This window comes from Bombina bombina, chromosome 4, assembly GCF_027579735.1.
Source record: "Bombina bombina isolate aBomBom1 chromosome 4, aBomBom1.pri, whole genome shotgun sequence".
Classification (NCBI taxonomy): domain Eukaryota; kingdom Metazoa; phylum Chordata; class Amphibia; order Anura; family Bombinatoridae; genus Bombina; species Bombina bombina.
The window spans coordinates 1,081,901,634-1,081,919,916 of NC_069502.1; the positions used below are offsets into that span (position 1 = coordinate 1,081,901,634).

The 18,283-nt window shown below is 40.9% G+C and overlaps 1 protein-coding gene across 2 annotated transcripts in view; it reads right to left on the reverse strand.

Annotated features, from left to right (window-relative positions):
* EPAS1 (endothelial PAS domain protein 1) overlaps positions 1 to 18,283 on the reverse strand; it is a 260,593-nt gene that overhangs the window by 33,455 nt on the left and 208,855 nt on the right. For both annotated transcript variants that reach the window (XM_053712255.1, XM_053712256.1), the window contains exons 8-10: positions 12,931 to 13,078; positions 11,812 to 12,014; positions 1,465 to 1,655 (exon numbers count right to left, since the gene is read on the reverse strand). In XM_053712255.1, the coding sequence (XP_053568230.1) occupies positions 1,465 to 1,655; positions 11,812 to 12,014; positions 12,931 to 13,078 (542 nt within the window). The remainder of the gene's footprint in view (positions 1 to 1,464; positions 1,656 to 11,811; positions 12,015 to 12,930; positions 13,079 to 18,283) is intronic.

The window sequence follows — 18,283 nt, forward strand, 5'->3', positions numbered from 1 at the left end:
TTACATGATCTGTAATCAAGAACTTATAAGAGAAAATACAATTAATTTAACCAATCTATATCATCATATACAAGAGAGAAAGCTTAAAGGGACACTGAACCCAATTTTTTTCTTTTGTGCTTCAGATAGAGCATGCAATTTTAAGCAACTTTCTAATTTACTCCTATTATCAATTTTTCTTTGTTCTCTTGCTATCTTTATTTGAAAAAGAAGGCATCTAAGCTAGGGAGCCAGACAATTTTTTGGTTTAGGACCCTGGACAGAACTTGTTTATTGGTCGGTGAATTTAGCCACCAATCAGCAAGAACAACCCAGGTTGTTCACCAAAAATGGGCTGGCATCTAAACTTACATTCTTGCTTTTCAAATAAAGATACCAAGAGAATGAACAAAATTTGATAATAAGAGTAAATTAGAAAGTTGCTTAAAATTGAATGCTCTATCTGAATTATGAAAGAAAAAATTTGAGTTCAGTGTCCCTTTAATCACATTACACAATAAAAGGGACGTAATACTCAAATGTTGGAGCATTTGACAAATGCTGCTGCACAGCTAAAAAAAGCGAACACAAAAATATCTCCTAACCATCTCATGTAAAAAAGGAAGATATTTTACCTGCAAAAAAAGAGATTTCATACAGCCAATAATGATGCGAACCCCAGGACTTGCAAGGGAGCGTTCATCGGCACAGTCATGTTATTTCCCTCCTCAGATTAAAGGGACAGTAAATACCTTTCGCTTTATATATAAAATGTTTAGTTGCGTATAATGAAACAACTTTGCAATATATTTTCACTATTTATTTTTCCCCCTTTTTATGTAATTTAGCACTAAAAATTGAGCAATTTCTATTTCCCAGAATATGAAAAGAACCCTGCTACAAAACAATAACTCTGCTACATATCTTTCACTAATTGGCTTTAACTGATAACAACTGCAAAACAAAGTACATTATACTAACTAAGACCATGGCTAGCCTTGTTGTCTGCCGACTAAAGCCCAGATTGGCTAATTCAAATAAGGCAATTGGTGGTTGGAGTTTGGCTTTTGAAAAATAATTGCAAGAAAAAGGATGTTTATTTGTTTTAAAAAAGTAAATACTTGGCTGATAAGCTATTCTGATATGTTATTCTATAGTAACACAACAGTAATGTTTTGTATTTACAAGCTGTTTACTGTGCCTTTAAGGAAGTTTACATAGAAATCTCACAATATTTCAGAGAAATCTCATGAGATCACAGTAAAGCACAGTGTGACATCAGCAATGATGAAGCCGATTGGCTGTTGTGTATTTTATTTTTCAACATGACAGTAGCAGAAGGATAACTTAACAGAGGTAAAATATTTTCCTTTTAGAGATGTTTAGGTGATTGTTTTCTTGTCAGATTTTTACCATTATCCTGCAACAGTTTCAAGTGAGTTAGAATATGGATATTATGTCCATTAAAATAGAAAAAAATCTTACTGTAGAGCAGCTGCTGTTGCTGCTAGCACTGGGAGTGCTGCTGCCTGGTACAACCTGAGGAGCGGTGAAGGACGGAAGATTTATTATCTCATCCTGAGAATTGTGGCTTTTAACTTCCAAAGGCCACTGCTTGCTAGGACTTGTCTGGACACTATTATTGAAAGGAGTCGATTCCTCAAATGACTGTGCACCTACAACATCAAATAATATACAGGACTTGGTTTTAATAAAATAAATACAATGCACAGCAGAACAGTAAGTTACTTAAAAAGGGACACTCAATCAAAATTAAACTTTCATTATTCAGATAGAGCATGCAATTTTAAACAACTTTCCAATTTACTTCCATTAACAAAATGTGCACAGTCTTTTTATATTTAAACTTTTTTGAATTACCAGCTCCTACTGAGCATGTGCAAGAATAAGTGTGTATGCATTTGTGAATGGCTGATTGCTGTCACATGGTACGTGTATGCATTTGTGATTGGCTGATGGCTGTCACATGGTACAGTGGGAGTGGAAAAAGACATAACTTTTAAAATTGTCAGAAAAAAAAATCTACTATTCATTTGAAGTTCAGACTAAGTGCTATTGCATTGTCTTGTTATCATATATTTGTTGATTATGCAAATCTACTGTGTTGACTGGTCCTTTAAATGATTACATAAAAAAAGAATTGAATGCTGATAATAAGGCAGACTCATTAATTAAGGCAATATTATGGATGGAAAAATGTTTGGCATATTTCTTAAAAATAACATCTACTGGCATCATTAATTTGTTTAAAAAAATGGTGAATTTTTGCACAAGTTAATTTTTCCATTTATGAAATATGAGATTCAAATTGTGATTCTCATTGCCTCCAAAATAATTCTATGGGTAACAATATTTAAATGGAATCTTCAAATAGTATACCAGAATATGTTATTCTTACATTTAATAATATATTTTATTGATTTTTTTTTTTAAAGTGGCAACTTAAAATAATTAATAAAAAATAAATTAATGTATTAATAGTAAAAGGGACAGTCAACACTAGAATTAATGTTGTTTTAAAAGATAGATAATCCCTTAATTACCCATTCTGTGTTTTATAATTGTGTTGCATAACCAACACAGTTATAATAATAATACACGTTTTACCTCTGTATTTACCTTGTAACTAAGCCTCTGCAAACTGCCCCCTTATTTCAGTTCTTTTGACAGACTTGCATTTTAGCCAATCAGTGCTCACTCCTCTGTAAATTCACGTGCATGAGCTCAATGTCATCTATATGAAATGGACTAACGCCCTCTAGTGGTGCAAAACTGTCAAAATGCATTGAGATTAGAGGCGGCCAACAAGGTCTAATAAATTAGCATATGAACCTCCTAGGTTTAGCTTTCAACTAAGAATACCAAGAGAACAAAGCAAAATTGGTGATAAAAGTAAATTGGAAAGTTGTTTAAAATTACATGCCCTGGGGGGCGGAGCCAACCACCATCTTGGCCGGTCGCATCTAGTTAGAGCTCTGAGTTTCAGTTAGCTAGAAAACGTAATTTATTAAGCAAATTCCCTTAATATCAAGCTACTTTTCCCAACTTGTGATCCCATATCCACTGCTGGGTTATAGAAACACTGTTTGAAGAACCTTGCTTGTTGCCGGAGGGAGACACAGAGTTACCAGCACCGCTTCTGCGGTCGGACGATTCACTCTACCCTTGGTCACTTATTCTAAGCCCTGTGCCTGTATCTCCAACGGCACAACTACTGAGAACTCACTGTGTAGCACAACCGCAATTGCAGGGGCTTCAGGCCCAGCGGCACCGGAGGCTTGAAGGACCCTCCACATCTGACAAAGGAAGAGCTGCGTCGCAGTGAGACCCCCGCACCACCATATACCCCACGGCAGCTGAACCGGACTGGTGCGATAAATACGGGGAGCCTAATACCTGCTCCGGAGCCTGCTTTCCCTCATCACTTCAGGTAGCCGCCTGTGACACGGCACAACTACGGCTCCACATCCGAGCAGCTCCCACGTGGAATCCTGCTGACCGTCTCCCTGTAAGTACTTGCAGCCTGGTCTGCAGGGGATAACATTGCCTACCCAAAATTAACTCTACCCGCAAACACCCTAGCTTAGGGGAATTCTGTGAAAGACTGGGGTTTACTTAACCGGCACCAAATCACTGGCCGGGTGCCAGCTAATAACGCTATTCTTTCCCCACATAGCGGCGCGAAAACGCCATCTTTAACTTCTTCCCAAATCAGTACAGCAACCTGTCAGCACGGCCTCCCTCAAAGTACCGCATAGTGTGCCAGCAGAAACCTCAGCACAGGCACCATAAAGGGCTATACTTAAGTGGGGGCTATTACCTACTAAGACAGGCATAACTGTAATTAGCTTGCCAGTCGCCTACTCACTTGTAGCTTGCCACGTGGAACTTCTCTACACAGGGGCCTGTAAACTTACTGTGCAGCAGTTATTCTCTGCTTCTTCATTATCAATAGCTACCTTGAAGAAGACAGTGACTTTATTGGACAATAAGCAGTTTACCCCCAGCAACTTGTGGGCCCCTAGATCTGCACTGTAACTACTCCCTCAAGCCCTAGGTGGAATCACTCTGCATACCCAATAAACATAACAAGGTTCTCTTACAAAGTAGGACTGTGCTGCACCATCCACAGCAGTTTAAAAGCTGCAATACATCTTGCCCTTGTGTCATAGTTGGAGTGCACTCTCCTGTCCCCTTTCCTGCTGCATTCTGATGCAGTAGGTCATACCCCTCACCCCTTTTCCGGCCTGGCCCAGAGGTGGCAATTTCCCTAGGGAGAGTGCCCTAAATCTACCTCACATACAACCAGGCTATCCCACGCCAGTGACATTCTCATTTTCCCTTGAACTTACACTCGCTTAACATGGCATAAGCACTTCTAGGCCACTTAAGCCTGTCTACCACATAGTGACCCTTCCTTATCACTGAGTGGGTCCGCCTTACCATACCTGACCTCTAGCCTCTCAAAGACCCCTCCAGTTACGGATCCAGCCTATTTTCCTCCCAACATGTCACAATCAGCCAGGGGGAAAAAAAACAAACAACCTTTCTTACCCAAAAAAACTGTGATGGATCACTTTGGGCCACCGGGAGGGCTATCACAGAGTGATATAGAACCCCCAGACTCCCCTGGGTCTGACACCTCGGATCTCACATTGGCGGCCATTCAGAACATTCAACAAGCCTCATCCGAGGCAGTCACTCCCTCATTCATTATGGATTCCCTCAAATCCCTCCTGGACAAGCATCATGCTTCATTCACTACCCAATTGGCGGCCTCTACCGCTGAGCTTAAAAAAGAGATCTCTTCAACAAATGAAAGAATTGACACTTTGGAAAGAAAGCAGGAGGATGCCGCTGTGGAGCATTCTAACCTACAATCTTACACACAACGACTCGCAGACTACCTAGATGTTGTCGACGATAAGATAGCGGACCTGGAAGATAGATCTCGGAGGAACAACCTCAGGATCCGAGGTATCCCCGAGTCTGTCTCTGCTGGAGAACTGCAACCATATCTAAAGGAACTGTTTCTTGTACTAGCGCCTCCCGCCACGGAGGCTGAGGCCCTGATGGATCGTGCACACCGTTCTCTTAAGCCCAAAGGTCTCTCAGATGACCTACCTAGAGACACAATAGTCCGGCTGCACTACTTCACTTACAAAGAGAGAATCCAAAGGGCTCATTTCCAGAAACCTTCCCTCCCAGATAAATTTAAAAAGCTACAAATTTTCCCAGACCTTTCTGCAAGGACATTACAAAAGAGAAAAACCTTCACAGAAGTTACATCCATTTTAAGGAAAAATGAGGTCAGGTATAGGTGGGGCTACCCCATAAAGCTACTCATCTTCCGGAACAATCAGATGTTTACCATACAGACCCCTAGCAGAGGGTACGAACTACTCAAGCTGTGGAATCTATACCCTTCTCAAAAGGAAAAACCACAAACCAGCCAAACCCAACTGAGAGTCACAGCAGCAGAATGGGCGGGTCCCACCGCCCCTGAGGATCAACGAAGCAAATCAGATGTCTCCAAGGCTGGAGACTGGACTACCCCTTCAACAAGAAGGTTTGGCCCTCAAAAACATCGTGAAGGTCAGGAGTGGCCGATCCTCACGCAGAGACACAGATCTGGATCGCCAGTTCCTTAGGGAATGCATCTCAGACCCTAAGCTGTAGTTTGTTCTTTCTGAACAATGGTTCTGTGAAGTTACTTTCTTTGTTTTTCCTCTTTTAGTATATGTTGAAAACAGGTGATTTTGCACTACTTAGACTCTTGCTTCTGGCTTGCAGATCTCGATGAACTATGGACGATAAGTATTTTTTTTTTTTTCTTTTATTATGTTCATCTGCAATATACAGTACCCATATCATTGTGACCATTGTTTGCATATCTGTGCAGAGACCTTATTGTTTGTTAAATAGTTATCATTGCTATGTTTCTGAGATATTCAGGTTTCATCTCTACCACAATTCACAGTTTAGCATCCACAAACCTATTTCTCAACACTTACTGCCCCCATCCAGGATCACACTAATCTATAGGTATCATGTGCTCAGCGAGGGCCCGGCTGTAGCACACTCCCTGTACACATTAGCACCGAGGTTTAGGCAGACACATTAGAAAAATATCCCCTGCGCATATAACACCTGAATAACCCATATAGCACACCTGCTCACATAGAGTCCTGAACATTTAGTTGTCATCAGAACACTTCACCTCATTTATCAGAGCACTCTACCGTGGTTCTAAAATTTCTGCTGCCCACTACCAACTCGCAGTAGCAATACCGGTAGGCCACGCACCTAGAATAGAACATCAGCTGAGTCCACTGCCCACACCAGGACACCATAGTCTTGACTCCTCAATTTATTCTATGTGGTCTACACCAAGATGCATACCTGATTGAATGTTATAATACTGTAGTTACGAGTTGTTTGTTGTTCTGGTTGCTGTTTTATGTATTGAATCACTGTTTACTTGTAAGCACATTGAAAGTTTTCTATTGTCACTATCACATCACTCCAATTGTCATACCACCTCTTCATTTGACAGGCTATAAGGCCATTATTTTATTTTATCTTTCGCCTACTCATCACTCCCTAACAAGCCACTGATAAACTCTAGAGCGACCGTCACCCCCCGATTACGTGACCCGCTGTTAACAGTATTCCATTTAAAAGCTCTTAACAACCTCCCCCCCCCACAAACCTAAGCCCCCTTAAACCCTCCACTTAAATGTGCTTCCCCTATTAGGGAAGACGATTAACGCGGTTTCTCTTGACTATACCGCAATACCTATTCTCCAATTTATCTGTACAACCATAAATCTGACTGAATGTTACATCTTTTTGCACTCTTTTAGAAGTTTAAGAACAACCAACCTTCTTTGTCTTCTCGCTCTTGCACTTCTCTTTCATTCTTTCCCTTCTTAGCGCTACCTTCATTTTCCCCTGCCCTTTTCCTTTTTTTTTTTTTTTTCTCTGCTTTTCCGCTCCCCACCTCTCCTCAGCATCACCTCAACATGTCCCTTATTTGTACCTCACTTAACACTAGAGGGCTAAATACCCCTAGCAAGAGAAGTAGATTAATTAGCTATTTAACTCGCACCAAAACTAAAATAGCCTTTCTCCAGGAGACCCATTGGGCAGATGGAACCCCTACACCCTTTAAATGTAAACAATATCCGGTAGTGGAGACAGCCTCATACCCGGGGAAATCGAGAGGTGTAGCTATTCTAATACATAAATCCGTTCTCTTCGAGAAAGTTGAATCCTTCAGAGACCCAAAGGGTAGATTCCTGATACTGACTTGCAGGTTAGACGACACTCCATACACTCTTGCCAATTACTATGGCCCAAACTCCGGTCAAATAAAGGCCTTTAGGAAGTTCTTAAGATTGCTGGCCTCGCATAAAACCCAAAATCTACTACTGGCAGGGGATTTCAATATGCTACTAGATACAACACTAGATAGGCGCTCTCCTAAACTTAAACCCTGCGACAAACAAGCCATTAGGACTGCAAAACATTTCAATAACCTCTTGGCCCAAAATAATTTGTTCGACATCTGGCGCTCCCACCATCCTTCCTCAAGGGACTACTCCTATTATTCCAAAGTACACAATACCTACACCAGGATCGATTACTTTTTCTGCGAACCAAGACTTTTGGACTCGGTCCAATCGGTGCTTATGCCTGAGTGTACATGGTCTGACCACTCCTCGGTTCAGCTCATTTTAAATAACCCAAATAATACACCCTTTAGATCTTCCTGGACGCTTCCGGAACACCTCCTTTCTAGTCCAGACCAGGTTGCATTGATCCAGAAAGAGATTTCTGAGTTTCTAAACATAAACGATAATGGTGCAGTCAACGACTTCTGTTTGTGGAGCACCCTCAAGGCCTTTCTTAGAGGAGTATTCATTAAACTGAATTCGGAGTATAAGAAACGACTGGGTAGTTCGCTCGCCCAGCTCCAGGTCTCTCTGAGGTACCTAAACACCTTACATGTAGCATCATTGGACCCGCAAATTCTCACCCAAATTGAAACCATTAAGACAAAAATCGCAGCCCTAGAATTAAAAAGGCAACAGTCTCAGGTTCAGAAATTCAAGCAAACATTTTATGCCAAGGGAAACAAAGCAGATAGGCTACTGGCCAATAAACTCAAACAAAAGACGGCAGAAGCCCGCATCCCATATATCAAAACACCCCAGGGAAATGTCCGGCTTCCGGCAGACATAGGGAAAGCTTTTGCTTCTTATTACTCTACATTATATAACCTGGCGAGTTCCCCCACCCAATGTGTCCCGACTACACAGTCTATTCAGGACTTCCTAGACACCATATCTTTGCCGACCTTGACGGCAGATCAGAGAGATCTGCTTGACGCTCCATTTAGTATTAAAGAAGTCTTACATGCCATTAAAACCCTAAAATCCCACAAAGCTCCGGGTCCTGACGGTTTTGGAGTTCTGTTCTATAAAATATTTAGACTCCAGCTATCGCCACTTCTTAATAGAGTCTGCTCCCTGGCCAGACATTCCGGCTCCCTACCAACTGAGCTTTTAGAGGCGACCATAGTGACCATCCCGAAACCGGGTAAAGCCCCTAACGTATGCGAACACTTCCGCCCCATTTCGCTGATCAATGTTGACGTGAAGCTCATGGCGAAACTTCTGTCCTTTAGATTAAATAAAGTTCTCTCGTCATTGCTGGACGGCGACCAAGTAGGCTTCACCCCAGGTCGGGAAGGGCCAGATAATACCCGCCGGATCCTCAATATATACTTCGAAGCCAAGCAGCGTAATCTCTCCTGTACGACCTTAGCCTTAGATGCCGAAAAGGCTTTCGATAGGGTTAACTGGACATACCTATTTGAGGTCCTTGATAAGTTTGGCTTCCCTCAGGGATTTTGCTCTTGTGTTAGAGCTCTTTACTCGGCTCCATCGGCCTCGGTTAGAGGTCTGGGATTCCGCTCCCCGACCTTTCCGATCACCAATGGGACGCGCCAAGGCTGTCCCCTCTCCCCACTGCTCTTCGCCCTAGTTATGGAACCGCTGGCTGAGGCGATCAGAGGTAGTCCTGATGTCCGGGGAGTAGAACTAGAGGGCACCTTGCAAAAAACCGCCTTATTCGCGGATGACCTAACCATATTCCTAAGCGACCCTCTCCACTCCCTCCCCGCCCTTTTTAAGTTGCTGGATAGGTTTGGACAGATTAGTTACTACAAGCTCAACTTCAACAAGACGGAGGCATATTCCATTAACGTGTCAAGCACTGATCTTACAAAACTTCAGCAACGGTATCCATTCAATTGGTCCCAGCAGAGGATCAAACATCTCGGAGTTTACCTCTCTTGGAACATCCCCACTATAATAGAGTCTAATTTTTATCCTCTCCTCCAGCGGTTCCAATCCTGCACTGATAGGTGGAGTGTTCCGTGTATTTCCTGGTTGGGACGTATTGCTGCATTCAAGATGCTCCTGCTTCCCAAGCTCACATACCTGTTCCGGTCACTCCCTATCCCTGTTCCTAAATTTTTGATTGGCAAATTTCAACAAATTTGCAATAAGTATATATGGATAAATAAGCGCCCTAGGGTTGCTACTAGAATACTCCAGCAACCACTCTTGTGTGGGGGCGCGGGCGCCCCTAACATAACATATTACCATGAAGCTTCAAGGCTCTCTCAAGTCCTAGCATGGAAGATCACTGACGGCAAAAACAAATGGCAAATGCTAGAGCAAGCAATGCTCCCTAGTCCTCTTACCCTACATGACCTGATTTGGCTGCCCAAGCATGTCAGGTCGCGTTACAAAATCCAGAACACAATAATCTCTCATGCCCTCCGGTTATGGGATAGATTACGCTCACTCCCTCAGATAGCCCCACATCCTTCTCCCGTTCACTCTTTAACGGGCCTGCTAGCGGCCCTCAGAGACTCCCACCCCCATCTGTGGCAGGAGCACGGAATCCACTGTATGGCAGATCTGTTTCCCAACGGCCAATTTATCACGACCACACAATTTACCAATAACTATAACCCGCCCCAACTTCTTCTATTCGAGTTCTGGAGGCTTAGAAGTCTATTAAAGTCCTGGGGATTTTTAAACCAAACTCCCAGAGCACCCACTATGTGGGAAAAAAGATGGAGTAGCAACGTGAGGATACCTAGGTCGCTATCGGTTTCCTACAAAGACTTGATGAATTCCCCCCTTTTCTACAGGTCAGCTTACACATTAGCCTGGGAAAAGGCCTTTCATTTTCGAACGGGACAGGACGAATGGGTCCAAGCGGTGGCCCTAACCAAACAGGCACTTCACTGCGTAACTCTACTAGAGTTATATCTTAAAATCTGTACACAGTGGCATCTCACCCCACTGAGATTATACAAAATTTCTCAGACCAACTCTCCATTATGCTGGAGGCAGTGTGGGATGGTGGGTTCGCCGGCCCATATTTGGTGGGAATGTCCGCAATTGGCCTCCTTTTGGCAAGTTGTCTCACACAAATGTAGAAACCTAATTCCCTGCTTACACAACTCCCCGCAAACAGCCCTATTGCACTTAAACTTAGACACAGCCTCACTCCCAAAGGCCTTTCTCTCAGTCTATATACTTATCTCAGCCAAGCTAGCTATAGCAAGACTTTGGAGACAGCAAACACCACCTACATGGGGAGAAGTAGTCAAAACCATGTCCTATTTGGAAATAATGGAGAGTCCGATCTTTACCCAACGCAACAAAGTCCTTTTACATTCGGAAATCTGGGATATATGGAAGCACTTACACTGACCCTGTTCCAGGGCAGTCACAGGGAGCAGTTGCTGTAGGCTCCATGCTCCAACTAATTCCTCCCCCTCCCCTCCTCCCCTGCCCACCCAAATCCCCACCACCCTTTTCGCCCCCTTTTTTTTTTTTTTTTTTTTTTCTCTTCTCTCCCTTTTCTAGCTACTCTGTGGTTGGTCTTTCTGGATGCATTTAACTATAAAATAATGTACCTCCTAGTTCAGGAGTGCTAACTATGCGGCTCATCTACCCTATGCCGCACTTCTATTAATCCTAATACTACCCACAAATAGAGTTAAAGTTTTTGCTTCTATCAATCCTAATACTACCTACAAATAGAGTTAAAGTTTGTGCTTTTATCAATCCTAATTCTACCTACAAATAGAGTTAAAGTTTGTGCTCCTATCAATCCTAATACTACCTACAAATAGAGTTAAAGTTTTTGGACCCAAACTTATTGTTTCTTACTACACTATATTCTCCTAAATGCAACATACCCACATATTATATTATAATACCTATCTATAATACTTATAACTCTACCTATAACTAATATAAAAAATGAAAAATGAGGTTGGTTTAAGGCCCAAAAGTGGTCTCTCTTATTTTACATTAGCCTTCGGAAGTTGTTTTATTTTGCTTATGCTTGAGGTCCTGGAGAGGCCTCTGGAGTTCATTAGAAGGTTCACGTTTAAATTGGCAAATCACATCTGTAATCTAACGTTGGTCACTAATGCTTGTTCTCCCTCCTAGATTGTTTGTATACACTCAACATTGTAATGTATTTGGCATGCTTTGTAATGACAACCTGTGCATACTGTATTCTCTTCTTTTATTGTGATTTGCTTTTTGAAACCTCAATAAAAAATATTAAAAAAAAATAAAAAAAAAATTACATGCCCTATTTGAATCATGAAAGATTTTTTTGGACTTGACTGTCCCTTTAATCTATTTAAAATTGATAAAAATCAATAAAACATTTTTAAAAAGGCAGAAGTATCAAGTATAATTCGCTGACCAAAATCCAGAGATATAATTTCATCTCCTGGTGTTGGCGCCAGCTGTGCCAGCTCTTCTGGTTCTTCCTTAAGCTTTGTGAACAAGAAGTTGCTCTTATCTGTAACATCGCTGTGAAAGATGGAGCTCATGGTCATGTGATGTGGCTTGAACAGTGACTCCGTTTGATCCATTGAGAACACAACGTCATTATTTTCAATTTCACTATTGACAACAAAAAACACAAAAAACTGATTAGACTGTGAAATCAATTAAATTTATTAAAAACTGGAAATAGCTGCAAAAAGTTGAAACAATTATTGCTTGTACTAGGATGAATACTAGCCTATACTTGTGCGTGGCAGAAACATTTGTTTTGGTTTGTTTTGGACCGATTCAGATTTTTTATAATTTCGTTTTCGGATCAAATCGAATGCATTCGTTTCGGATTCATTTGGATTCAAATAAATTAGATGTATTCGGTTTAGATTCGATTCTTAAATTCGGAAGTTCGGTATGTGTTAGGTGGGATGTGCTGTGTATTAGACTAGTATTATGTACTGTATATTAGGTGTAACCCATCTGAATCAACATAAGTACCAACCTCACAGCTACATAATGTGCCCTGCACAGAGCTAGCAGAGTGATATAACCTAATATACTGTACAATACTAGTGAAATTGTGATTAGTCCATGGCCATTCGAATGTAACGAATAAATCCGAACTAATTTGGATTTATTTGTTACACATGCATTCAAATTAGTTTAGTTTCGTTGCTAGGGTCTGAAATTCGAATAGATCTGAAGCTCCGAATTTGACAAATTTGTACGAATTTTGATTCGGAACGAAACGAAATACACATGTCAAATTTAGACAACTACATAAAATGGCTTTAAATTATGTAATTAAATCATATAATCTAATTGGTTTCATTAGAATAGATTGAATAAATCAATTGGAAATAGTTGTGCCCTGTTCTTTCCAGAAACTTGCTTTAAAAAAAAAAAAACAAGATACCTTTAGAGACAGCATCAACTTTTTGCCAAAAAGGTCCATAAAGAAATTACAAAGATGTTTTAGTAAGTTATATGGACAAGAAATCCATCAGTGGTAAATTTGTCATGTAAGCATTGCTCTCACCTCAGGACGTAGTTCACACAGACAATGCACTGTGGTTGAGAGTTGCGTGTGTTGTATATAACAGTCCCTTGTGTTTCCACCCATACATATCCACCATGCTTTGCAAGCATTCGATATTGACCACTGACCACTTGACCTTTTGTGCACACTAAAAAAAAAAGACAATCAAATCAATAGAGAGTGAAAAGAGTTAATGTTGGAGAACAATAAAACAGGTTTCAAATATTAAAAATGTATTTAAGTTGTAACTGGTTTTTTTTCTGAGACAATACACTTGGCTTTAATCCTAGACACTCAAGGGGCCTCTTTTTTTCTTATTACCTATCTTTCCCAGTGTTGTGATACTGGACATTCCTGCCAAAAGCATCTATAGTTGTGTTAAAGGGACAGTCTACACCCATAATTTTTATTGTTTAACAAGATAGATAATCCCTTTATTACCCATACCCCCGTTTTCTAATTTCAGAAAAGAGGAGGCCTTCAAGGGCTAAGAAATTAGCATATGAGCCTACCTAGGTTTAGCTTTCAACTAAGAATACCAAGAGAACAAAGCAAAACTGATGATAAAAGTAAATTGGGGGAAGGGGAGCCGACCATTAAGTGAAATGGACGTGTATTGCTAATGCTCCGTGTTCAAACTGGCACCAAAGGAGATTACTGTGGGTTCAGATGCTCTCTGACCCACACAAATAAATAGAGAGGATGTAAGAAAAACCAGGGAACACAAATAAAGCAACATCATGTGAGTAAAATGCAGTTTTAAGCAAACTGAAGCCTCTAATATAAATGAGCCCCTGCAGCTAGACCTGGAAACCCCATACCTCATTATACATACAAAAGCTTCCAGAGGGTTAACGGCTGCCCAAAATAAACACCAGAGCTGCAAATAAGATCTCAGGGGCAAGCAGCAGGCAGAATTGAGAAAAAGGGAACATAGAAATCTAAAAGGGATGAACCAGAGCAAATGTTAAAATTGTGCCCCTGCTAAATTGACCGGGAAACCCCATTTTTACATTAGAAGGCTGTGTGGGGCCTTACAAGTAACACAGGCCTTTGCAAATAAACAAGATCATAGTGGGAAGGAAGTAGATCTCAAGCAGACACAGAGAGAGTTGCAGAGGGTTAAAAGAGGATCACTAATAAAAAGGTAAAGAGCCCAGACAGAGTGCCCCTGCTGTTTTCCTACAGAAAACCCTACAAGCAAACGGTCTGGCACAGCCTTTATACACAGCACAAGTGCCGACTTCTGAACAAGGCCTAGTTTATATGATTTCTGAATAACCTCAGACCGGACACCTATCAATAAAAGGCCCAAAGGTATAAAAGGACTGTACTACCATATAGTGGCAATTTGAAGGCAGATAATTACAGATCAAGCCTGCAGTGTTGGTTATAATTACAGACACGGGGACCACTGCAAAGAATCAGCACATAGATTCTCTTCTCTTGTTCCATAAAATATTAAGTGCAAGATCAGCAGAGGCCTTTGAAATACTATACATAACATGGCAGCTAGGAGGGTTACTAAAACTGACAAGGGAGAAAAAATAACCAACACCCCCAGCTCAAAGATGAATACTCTTTTTTTAAGACAATACAGTCACCCTCCTTAGAAGATGATGATACCTCACAGCTGTCACAAGAGGATCATCGGGAAATATTGCCGTCTGATGGGGAGGCCCCTATAACCAGAGCGGATCTCAAGAACCTGCTGACTAAAGCAGACCTCTCTTCCTTTTTTCAAAAAGTCAGTAAAATATTGAAAGATGGTTTTTCAGTGATTAAAAAAGATGTTGCCGACCTGGGAGGCAGGGTGGCCTACTTAGAGGAACAAGAAGAAGAGACTACATCTAACCTGGAACTTCTCACCAGGAAGATAGAAACACAGGAATCTCAGGTAGAGTTTTTACACTTGAAGCTTGAAGATCTGGACAATAGGAGTAGGAGGCAAAATCTACGCATTAGAGGTATCCCAGAAAAGGTAATTAATGACAACCTCCCCTCATACCTACAAAATATATTTAAACAACTACTGAAGGATCACCAGCTGCCAGAATTGGCGATGGACAGAGCACACAGAGCGCTGAGACCTATGCCACGAGACAATGAGCCTCCAAGAGATGTCATCATGAGATTTCATAGATATACAGATAAAGAATTAATAATAAGTGCCACTAGAAAACAACAAACATTTAAAATGGATGAGGTTAAACTCCAATTTTTCCCAGATCTTAGCCCTATCACACTACAAAATCGCAAGGAGGTAAGATTCCTCACACAACACCTACGGGACCAAGGGCTGAATTACAGATGGGGATTCCCCTTCAGCGTGAAGGTCATGAAAAATAATAAAGTAGCAACATATTGTTCCATAGAAGATCTAGAGCACTTTTGTCAAGCACTGGATATCCCTAAGCCGTCCTTGCCTTCACTGGAACCCTCTGATACCTCAACGACACAGGGAAATACATCACAATCAAAGCCCCAACGCTCCCACTGGATACAAGCAACAAGGAAAAGGTCCAGGGATGTTTCCACAGGACAGAGGAAAAACACAGCAGATTTGAACCCCAGCTGAAGAGGATTTGCAGGACATATTTGGGCACTCCATTATTAACAGATCCAGGCAGCAACAGAACATTAATTAAGGCTACTTAATTTAAAATTCATTTAATTGGGAATATTTTGCTTGGCTTTCTTTTCTACTGTTACTCACAAGCAAATGCATAATGAGAGTTCACAGTCTGTTTCCAGGTAAAATTTCGCCCTCTAGCAATAGAGGGAGGAGAAGGAACGAAGAAAAAACTAAAAAAAAACAAAAAACAAAAACATTCCTCTCTATCCATTAAACTCCTTTTCCTCCTCTTTAGGTTCCTTTCAACCCTTAAAGGTTGAATTAATTCCCCAATGAATCCCATCTACTATTGGGAGTTTGTTACAAGGAATTTTTATGTTAAAATGTATGTTGTTTCATTGTTTGTATAAAGGTTTTGTTGTCAATGCCGAATTATTAATACTTATGCATTTTTAATCCAAGTCTTAGGAATGGGTGGAGGTATTTTACACCTCCTCAAGTTTGCTACCTTTATTTCACTTCTTATCCTGGGCGGAGGTGAGACAAAATATCACACAAAACTCACGCATAATACTTCTTTGGGGACCATGACTGATGACCATAGTACCTTCTCGGAAGTGCGACTCCAAGACGGTAAGGTAAATAAGCATGCCACACAATACACACACAGGCACACCACCTAAAGAAATTAGATTAATTTCCCAAAATTGTAAGGGACTAAACTCCCCTACTAAGAGATCTATTGCGCTTAATTGGTGTAAAAGAGAAAAAGAAAACATTGTTTTTGTCCAGGAGACGCACTTTGTAATTAACAAAGATCCTTCGTTCCATTCAAGGCAATTTCCTACGTCGTTCCTCCACTCTAACACAAAAAAAAGAATGGGGTAGGAATTTTATTCCACAGAAACACACATTTTCAGTTATTGGAAAGGTATTTAGACAGGGAAGGATGCTACATCATCTTAGTGGGTTTACTGTTCAACAGACCGGTCACTTTGGCTAATATGTATGCTCCTAATGTAGGCCAAGCCCATTTTCTAAAAACAATCAGTCATAAACTACTGGAAATACAGAAAGGTGCACTCATACTAGGAGGAGACCTTAATGTAGCGTTATTCCCAGCATTAGATTGTTCCCATGGTCGTAGTATAACACCCAAAACTAGAAACTTAATTATTAACATGCTTGAAGCCTCACCCTTAAGGACACTTGGCGCACACTTCACCCTAATGCACGCAATTATACCTTTTATTCTAACCCAGCTAAATCATATTCACGTATAGATTACTGGTTTATAAACCACAGTAACCTGCCCCTCATATAAGAGGCCACCATTTTACCAATAGCATGGTCTGATCATTCATCGATTTCGATTTCAATGACCTGGCCATCAATTCCAACTCACCAATTTCTCTGGAGACTAGACGAAGCTATGCTACATGACCCTATGGTTGTGACACCAACTAAGGAATCTATATTGGAGTATTTCAGGTTAAATGCTAATAATCAGACTAGCGCCCCAGTGACTTGGCTGGCCCACAAGACAGTCCTCAGAGGTATACTGTTGAAACAGAAAGCTACTAACAAACGTTTGTCGCTAGCGAATTATAGAACTCTGCTACAGAAATTACAAAATGATGAGAATGCACACAAATGCCACCCTCAGAGGAAGGACTTATTGCATACATTAACCACATCCAGACTCCACCTCCAAAACTACATACATAAAGAAGCCTGCAGAAAAGCCCTTTATCTTAAAAATATCTATTTCCACGGGGGGGGGGGGTAACAAAGCAGGAACATTACTTGCTAGGGCATTAAAAAGCAAATCTTTACATAACTATATATTAAGCATAACAGAGGAAAATCGAAGGGAGGTAGTAGACTTGAATCTGATAGCTAAATCCTTCAGAGACTACTATGGGGAGCTCTATAATCTCCCTAATCGTGATACTACAAACCACATAAATTTGTTGACTTCTTATCTCCAGAGCGCAGACATGAACAAAATCCAGGAGACTGATAAAGAAAAATTAGACTAACCAATCAAACTGGAGGAAATTATAAAAGCTATAAATGACCTTCCCTTAAATAAGAGCCCAGGCCCTAACGGGTTCTCGAACAAATATTACAAAACATATAGAGATATATTAGCGCCTCACCTTTTGGAACTTTACTCACATATTGATGGAACAGGCCACCTCCCACCAGAATACTTTGAAGCCCAAATTTCAGTAATCCCTAAACCCCGTAAATCCCCTAAGCTAGTTGGTAATTACAGACCCATATCATTACTAAAAATGGACCTGAAAATCTACACTAAAATACTAGCCAATAGATTAAATAAAATTCTACCCCAAATTATTCACTCAGACCAGGCAGGATTTGTGCCTGGTCATGAGGCCAGAGACAACACCATTAGGACCCTTCAATTAATAGAGCACGCTAAACACACAAATACGGACATTGTAGTTATATCCACAGATGCGGAGAAAGCGTTTGATCGCCTAAATTGGGAATTCTTATTCACCACTTTGAGGGAGGTGGGGTTGGGAGAGGGAATGCTTTGCAGAATCCAAAGTCTTTATAAAGCACCCACGGCAAAAATTAGAGTCAACAACATGGTCTCAGATCCTTTCACAATATATATAATGGAACTAGGCAGGGCTGCCCACTTTCACCCATATTATTCATTATCAGTATGGAAGTCTTAGCTCAACGAATAAGAATAAATCCACTAATTTCAGGGATTAAAATTGGCCCACTAGAGTATAAACT